Source organism: Oncorhynchus gorbuscha, linkage group LG23 (genome assembly GCF_021184085.1).
Source record: "Oncorhynchus gorbuscha isolate QuinsamMale2020 ecotype Even-year linkage group LG23, OgorEven_v1.0, whole genome shotgun sequence".
Lineage (NCBI taxonomy): Eukaryota > Metazoa > Chordata > Actinopteri > Salmoniformes > Salmonidae > Oncorhynchus > Oncorhynchus gorbuscha.
The window spans coordinates 62,139,653-62,147,272 of record NC_060195.1 but is presented as its reverse complement, the minus strand read 5'-3'; the positions used below and the strand labels follow the sequence as shown (position 1 = coordinate 62,147,272).

The following is a 7,620-nucleotide window of genomic DNA, read 5'->3' as shown; positions in this document are numbered from 1 at the left end:
GTCACCGTTTAGCAGCCATACAACTACCGTCAGCCTGTCCTCTGTGGAAATACCTGCAATTTACTGCTAAACTCAGCAAAAAAAGAAACGTCTTCACTGTCAACTGCGTTTATTTTCTTAACTTAAAATGTGTAAATATTTGTATGAACATAAGATTCAACAACTGAGACACAAACGGAACAAGTTCCACAGACATGTGACTAACAGAAATGGAATCATGTGTCCCTGAACAAAGTGGGGGTCAAAATCAAAAGTAAGAGTCAGTATCTGGTGTGGCCACCAGCTGCATTAAGTACTGCAGCGCATCTCCTCCTCATGGACTGCACCAGATTTGCCAGTTCTCGTTGTGAGATGTTATCCCCCTCTTTCACCAAGGCACCTGCAAGTTCCCAGACATTTCTGGGAGGAATGGCCCCTAGCCCTCACCCTCCGATTCAACAGGTCTGAGACGTGCTCAATGGGATTGAGATCCGGGCTCTTCGCTGACCATGGCAGAACACTGACATTCAGTCTTGCAGGAAATCACGCACAGAATGAGCAGTATGGCTGGTGGCATTGTCATGCTGGAGGGCCATGTCAGGATGAGCCTGCAGGAAGGGTACCACATGAGGGAGGAGGATGTCTGTGATACACCACCCCAGACCATGACGGACCCTCCACCTCCAAATCGATCCCGCTCCAGAGTACAGGCCTCGGTGTAACGCTCATTCCTTCGAAGATAAACGTGAATCCGACCATCACACCCGGTGAGACAAGACCGCGACTTGTCAGTGAAGAACACTTTTTGCCAGTCCTGTCTGGTCCAGCGACGGTGGGTTTGTGCTCATAGGCGACGTTGTTGCCGGTGATGTCTGGTGAGGACCTGCCTTTACAACAGGCCTTCAAGCCCTCAGGCCTACAACCACATATTACAGTCAAATGTACAGGATACTAACATTCCATTCCAGCTAAACACTGTATATAAAGTGTTTTGCAAATAAACATATTTTTAAAAACATCTCAAATCTATGAATAAAAAATGTGAGAACAGTAATATTTTACACACACATGAAGGTACGTATAAGCAATCATTTCTGATGAAAAAACACAAATGTGTAAAATTGGTGGATATCGCGTTTTGGAAATCTATATATATATATATTTTGAAGTATTTCGATTGTTTTTGTTACAGTAACCAGCTGCCCAGTAGGAAATCCTGTTGATGTAGTGACTCATTGATTAGAGAGTGGACAAGAGCATCTCTCTCTTTTCCCTTCCATTCATTCCTCTCACTCTCTCTCTGTAGTGTCCATTAGTTGAGGGAATATATTGGAGAGAGAGGGAGGGAGGCAGGCAGGGAGAGAGGGAGGGAGGCAGGCAGGGAGAGAGGGAGGCAGGCAGGGAGGAAGGAAGGGGGAGAGGGTGGAAGGTAGGGAGAGAGGGAGGCAGGCAGGGAGGGAGGGAGGCAGGCAGGGAGAGCGGGAGGCAGGCAGGGAGGGAGGGGGAGAGGGTGGAAGGTAGGGAGAGAGGGAGGCAGGCAGGGAGGGAGGCAGGCAGGGAGGGAGGGAGAGAGGGAGGCAGGTAGAGAGAGAGACAGGCAGGGGGAGAGACAGGCAGGGAGAGAGACAGGCTGGGAGAGAAGGAGGGAGGCAGGTAGGGAGGGAGAGAGGGAGGAAGGGAGAGGAGAGGGAGGGAGAGGGGAGGAAGGCAGGGGGAGGGAGGCAGGGAGGGAGGGAGGGGAGGCAGGTAGTGAGGGAGAGGGAGGCAGGTAGTGAGGAGAGAGAGTGGAAGGTAGGGACGGAGAGAGAGTGGGAGGGAGAGAGGGAGGGGCAAGGGAGAGGGGGAGGAAGGCAGGCAGGTAGGGAGGGAGAGGGAGGCAGGTAGGGACGGAGAGAGAGTGGAAGGTAGGGAGTGAGAGAGGGAGGGAGGGGCAAGGGAGAGGGGGAGGGAGAGAGGGAGGAAGGCAGGTAGGGAGGGAGGGAGAGGAAGAGAGGGAGGCAGGTAGGGAGGGAGAGAGAGTGGAAGGTAGGGAGGGAGGGAGAGAGGGAGGATCGCAGGCAGGTAGGGAGAGGAAGAGAGGGAGGAAGGGAGAGAGGGAGAGAGGGAGGCAGGTAGGTAGGTAGGTAGGGACGGAGAGAGGGAGGCAGGTAGGTAGGTAGGTAGGGACGGAGAGAGGGAGGCAGGTAGGTAGGTAGGGACGGAGAGAGGGAGGTAGGTAGAGACGGAGAGAGGGAGGCAGGTAGAGACGGAGAGCGGGAGGCAGGTAGGTAGGTAGGGACGGAGAGAGGGAGGCAGGTAGAGACGGAGAGAGGGAGGCAGGTAGGTAGGTAGGGACGGAGAGAGGGAGGCAGGTAGAGACGGAGAGAGGGAGGCAGGTAGGTAGGTAGGGACGGAGAGAGGGAGGCAGGTAGAGACGGAGAGAGGGAGGCAGGTAGGTAGGTAGGGACGGAGAGAGGGAGGCAGGTAGGGACAGAGAGAGAGTGGAAGGTAGGGAGGGAGAGAGGGAGGGAGGGAGAGAGGGAGGGGCAAGGGAGAGTGGGAGGGAGAGAGGGAGGAAGGCAGGCAGGGAGGGAGGAAGGCAGGCAGGGAGGGAGGGAGAGGGAGGCAGGTAGGGACGGAGAGAGAGTGGAAGGTAGGGAGTGAGAGAGGGAGGGAGGGGCAAGGGAGAGGGGGAGGGAGAGAGGGAGGAAGGCAGGTAGGGAGGGAGGGAGAGGAAGAGAGGGAGGCAGGTAGGGAGGGAGAGAGAGTGGAAGGTAGGGAGGGAGGGAGAGAGGGAGGAAGGCAGGCAGGTAGGGAGAGGAAGAGAGGGAGGAAGGGAGAGAGGGAGGGAGGGAGAGGAAGAGAGGGAGGGAGGCAGGTAGGGAGGGAGAGAGGGAGGCAGGTAGGTAGGGTAGGTAGGTAGGTAGGGGGACGGAGAGAGGGAGGCAGGTAGAGACGGAGAGAGGGAGGCAGGTAGGTAGGTAGGGACGGAGAGAGGGAGGCAGGTAGAGACGGAGAGAGGGAGGCAGGTAGGTAGGTAGGGACGGAGAGAGGGAGGCAGGTAGAGACGGAGAGAGGGAGGCAGGTAGGTAGGTAGGGACGGAGAGAGGGAGGCAGGTAGAGACGGAGAGAGGGAGGCAGGTAGGTAGGTAGGGACGGAGAGAGGGAGGCAGGTAGGGACAGGGAGAGAGTGGAAGGTAGGGAGGGAGAGAGGGAGGGGCAAGGGAGAGTGGGAGGGAGAGAGGGAGGAAGGCAGGCAGGGAGGGAGGGAGAGGGAGGCAGGTAGGGAGGGAGGGAGAGGAAGAGAGGGAGATAGGTAGGGAGAGAGAGTGGAAGGGAGGGAGGGAGAGAGAGAGGGAGGCAGGTAGGGAGTGAGAGAGTCTCAAAGGTAGGGAGGGAGAGAGGGAGGGGCAAGGGAGAGAGGAAGGCAGGCAGGTAGGGAGGGAGAGGGAGGCAGGTAGGGACGGAGAGAGAGTGGAAGGTAGGGAGGGAGGGAGAGGAAGAGAGGGAGGCAGGTAGGGAGGGAGAGAGAGAGGGAAGGGCAAGGGAGAGTGGGAGAGAGAGAGGGAGGTGAATAGAGAGGGTGTTTTTTTGTACAATGTGTTTTTGTTGTTGTTGTGTGTTCTCTGAATGGCAGGTTGCACTTAAAGTCATCCAATCTGCACAGCACGGCAGACATTTACATCACACAAAAGAGCACAGGCCAAAAGCCACTAGCACAGACCTGTGCAAAACATATACAGTACAATACAAGTCATTATAGTCAGCAGTGTGATTTATTTGAAAACTTTCTTTAGAACTATGTCTTCTATAAAGAGGTGATCATTTATAGCAGTTTATTGGAAAATATGCCATCTATTTCAAATGTACAATCAAAACATAAAAAAATAATAATAAAATAAAATATTCACCCCTTTCTCTCTACCTCTTGCTCTCTATTTCTGCCTTTCTCTCTCTCTTTCTGTCTTTCTCTCTCTGTCTTTCTCTCTCTCTCTCCTCCCGCTCCCTCTCCTCTCTCCCTCTCTCTCCTCTCTCTCTCTCGTCCCGCTCCCTCTCCTCTCTCTCCCTCTGCTCTCTCTCCCTCTCCTCTCTCTCCTCTCTCTCTCTCTCCTCCCGCTCCCTCTCCTCTCTCTCCCTCTGCTCTCTCTCCCTCTCCTCTCTCTCCTCTCTTTCTTCCTCTCCTCTCTCTCCCTCGGCTCTCTCTCCCTCTCCTCTCTCTCCCCTCTCTCTTCCTCTCCTCTCTCTCCCTCGGCTCTCTCTCCCTCTCCTCTCTCTCCCCTCTCTCTTCCTCTCCTCTCTCTCCCTCGGCTCTCTCTCCCTCTCCTCTCTCTCCCCTCTCTCTTCCTCTCCTCTCTCTCCCTCGGCTCTCTCTTCCTCTCCTCTCTCTCACTCTCTCTTCCTCTCCTCTCTCTCCCTCGGCTCTCTCTCCCTCTCCTCTCTCTCTCCTCCCGCTCCCTCTCCTCTCTCTCCCTCGGCTCTCTCTCCCTCTCCTCTCTCTCCCCTCTCTTTTCCTCTCCTCTCTCTCTCCTCGCTCTCTCTCCCTCTCCTCTCTCTCTCCTCCCGCTCCCTCTCCTCTCTCTCCCTCGGCTCTCTCTTCCTCTCCTCTCTCTCCCTCGGCTCTCTCTCCCTCTCCTCTCTCTCTCTCTCCTCCCGATCCCTCTCCTCTCTCTCCCTCGGCTCTCTCTCCCTCTCCTCTCTCTCTCCTCCCGCTCCCTCTCCTCTCTCTCCCTCGGCTCTCTCTTCCTCTCCTCTCTCTCCCTCGGCTCTCTCTCCCTCTCCTCTCTCTCTCCTCCCGCTCCCTCTCCTCTCTCTCCCTCGGCTCTCTCTTCCTCTCCTCTCTCTCACTCTCTCTGCAGCTGATAGCATCTAACATGGAGGGTGGCAGTAAACCCAGTGAAGTGTTGGTGTGTACTACCTGCCCTGACAAACCTGGACCCCCTTCTCCCCCCCGAGTCACGACCACTACATCGTATGGCTTCACCATCACCTGGGGTAAACACACAAACACACGTGTGCATGTTTTCAGTGTGATTATCAATGGAGTTGTGAAACATAATGAACAAACCTAAAGCTATTTTGTCTTGATTTCTGTCTTTCTCCCTTTCTATATCTCTCGCTCTCTTCCTTCTCTCTTTCTCTTTCTTTCTCTCCCTTCTCTTTCTATCTCCCTTTATCTTTCTCTCTCTCTCTCTCTCTCTTTCTCTCTGTCTTTCTCTCACCCTCTTTTCCTCTGTCTCTCTTTCTCTCTCTGTCTGTCTTTCTCTCACTCTTTCTTCCTCTGTCCCTCTGTCTCTCTCTCTCTCTCTTCCTCTGTCTCTCTCTCTTTCTCTCTCTCTCTGTCTTTCTCTCTTTCTCTGTTTTTCTGTCTCTCTGTGTCTCTATCTCTCTCTACTCCTCTGTTCTTTCTCTAGATCCTCCCCAGGACAATGGAGGTTCAGAAGTTCTGACGTATCTGCTGGAGATCTCAGAAGGCAGCTCTGACGGTACAACACACTGTCCTCCTTTGTTTTAGTTTTCAAGTCAACCACCATTAGGTCTGCAATAGCATCGAATAGTCCCCGCGATATGCAACTGTTCAGGGAAGTCAGGAACCAATACACGCAGTCAGTCAGGAAAGCTAAGGCCAGCTTCTTCAGGCAGAAGTTTGCATCCTGTAACTCCAACTCCAAAAAGTTCTGGGACACTGTGAAGTCCATGGAGAACTAGAGCACCTCCTCCCAGCTGCCCACTGCACTGAGGCTAGGTAACACGGTCACCACCGATAAATCCATGCTTGTTGAAGTTTTCGATAATCATTTCTCAATGGCTGGCCATGCCTTCCGCCTGGCTACTCCAACCTCGGCCAACAGCTCCGCCCCCCCCCCCCGCAGCTACTCGCCCATGCTCTCCAGGTTCTCCTTTACCCAAATCCAGATAGCAGATGTTCTGAAAGAGCTGCAAAATCTGGACCCTCTATTTCTGAAACTATCCGCCGCCATTGTCGCAACCCCTATTACCAGTCTGTTCAACCTCTCTTTCATATCGTCTGAGATCCCCAAGGATTGGAAAGCTGCCGCAGTCATCCCCCTCTTCAAAGGGGGGAGACACCCTGGACCCAAACTGTTACAGACCTATATCCATCCTCCCCTGCCTATCAAAGGTCTTCGAAAGCCAAGTCAACAAACAGGTCACTGACCATCTCGAATCCCACCGTACCTTCTCCGCTGTACAATCTGGTTTCCGAACCGGTCATGGGTGCACCTCAGCCACGCTCAAGGTACTAAACGATATCATAACCGCCATCGATAAAAGACAGGACTGTGCAGCAGGCTTTCGACTCGTTCACCATATTCTTATCGGCAGACTCAGTAGCCTCGGTTTTTCGGATGACTGCCTTGCCTGGTTCACCAATTACTTTGCAGACAGAGTTCAGTGTGTCAAATCGGAGGGCATGCTGTCCGGTCCTCTGGCAGTCTCTATGGGGGTGCCACAGGGTTCAATCCTCAGGCTGACTCTTTTTTCTGTATATATCAATGATGTTGCTCTTGCTGCGGGCGATTCCCTGATCCACCTCTACGCAGACGACACCATTCTATATACTTCCGGCCCGTCCTTGGACACTGTGTGACCTAACCTCCAAACGAGCTTCAATGCCATACAACACTCCTTCCGTGGCCTCCAACTGCTCTTAAACGCTAGTAAAACCAAATGCATGCTTTTCAACCGTTCGCTGCCTGCACCCGCACGCCTGACCAGCATCACCACCCTGGATGGTTCCAACCTTGAATATGTAGACATCTATAAGTACCTAGGTGTCTGGCTAGACTGTAAACTCTCCTTCCAGACTCATATCAAACATCTCCAATCGAAAATCAAATCAAGAGTCTGCTTTCTATTCCGCAACAAAGCCTCCTTCACTCACGCCGCCAAACTTTCCCTAGTAAAACTGACTATCCTACCGATCCTCGACTTCGGCGATGTCATCTACAAAATTGCTTCCAACACTCTGCTCAGCAAACTGGAAGCAGTTTATCACAGTGCCATCCGTTTTGTCACTAAAGCACCTTATACCACCCACCACTGCGACTTGTATGCTCTAGTCTGCTGGACCTCGTTACATATTCGTCGCCAGACCCACTGGCTCCAGGTCATCTACAAGTCCATGCTGGATAAAGCTCCGCCTTATCTCAGTTCACTGGTCACGATGGCAACACCCATCCGTAGCACGCGCTCCAGCAGGTGTATCTCACTGATCATCCCTAAAGCCAACACCTCATTTGGCCGCCTTTCTTTCCAGTTCTCTGCTGCCTGTGACTGGAACGAATTGTTATGCTATATAAACACCAGTAATGTACTGCTATATAAACACCAGTAATGTACTGCTATATAAACACCAGTAATGTACTGCTATATAAACACCAGTAATGTACTGCTATATAAACACCAGTAATGTACTGCTATATAAACACCAGTAATGTACTGCTATATAAACACCAGTAATGTACTGCTATATAAACACCAGTAATGTACTGCTATATAAACACCAGTAATGTACTGCTATATAAACACCAGTAATGTACTGCTATATAAACACCAGTAATGTACTGCTATATAAACACCAGTAATGTACTGCTATATAAACACCAACTATATAAACACCAGTAATGTACTGCTATATAAACA

The 7,620-nt window shown here is 52.4% G+C and overlaps 1 protein-coding gene across 1 annotated transcript in view; it reads left to right on the top strand.

Annotated features, from left to right (window-relative positions):
• The window catches only part of LOC124010710 (fibronectin type III domain-containing protein 3B-like), a 187,474-nt gene that overhangs the window by 120,273 nt on the left and 59,581 nt on the right, over positions 1 to 7,620 (top strand). The window contains 2 exon segments of the mRNA XM_046323359.1: positions 4,815 to 4,950; positions 5,370 to 5,441. Of these exon segments, the coding sequence (XP_046179315.1) occupies positions 4,815 to 4,950; positions 5,370 to 5,441 (208 nt within the window).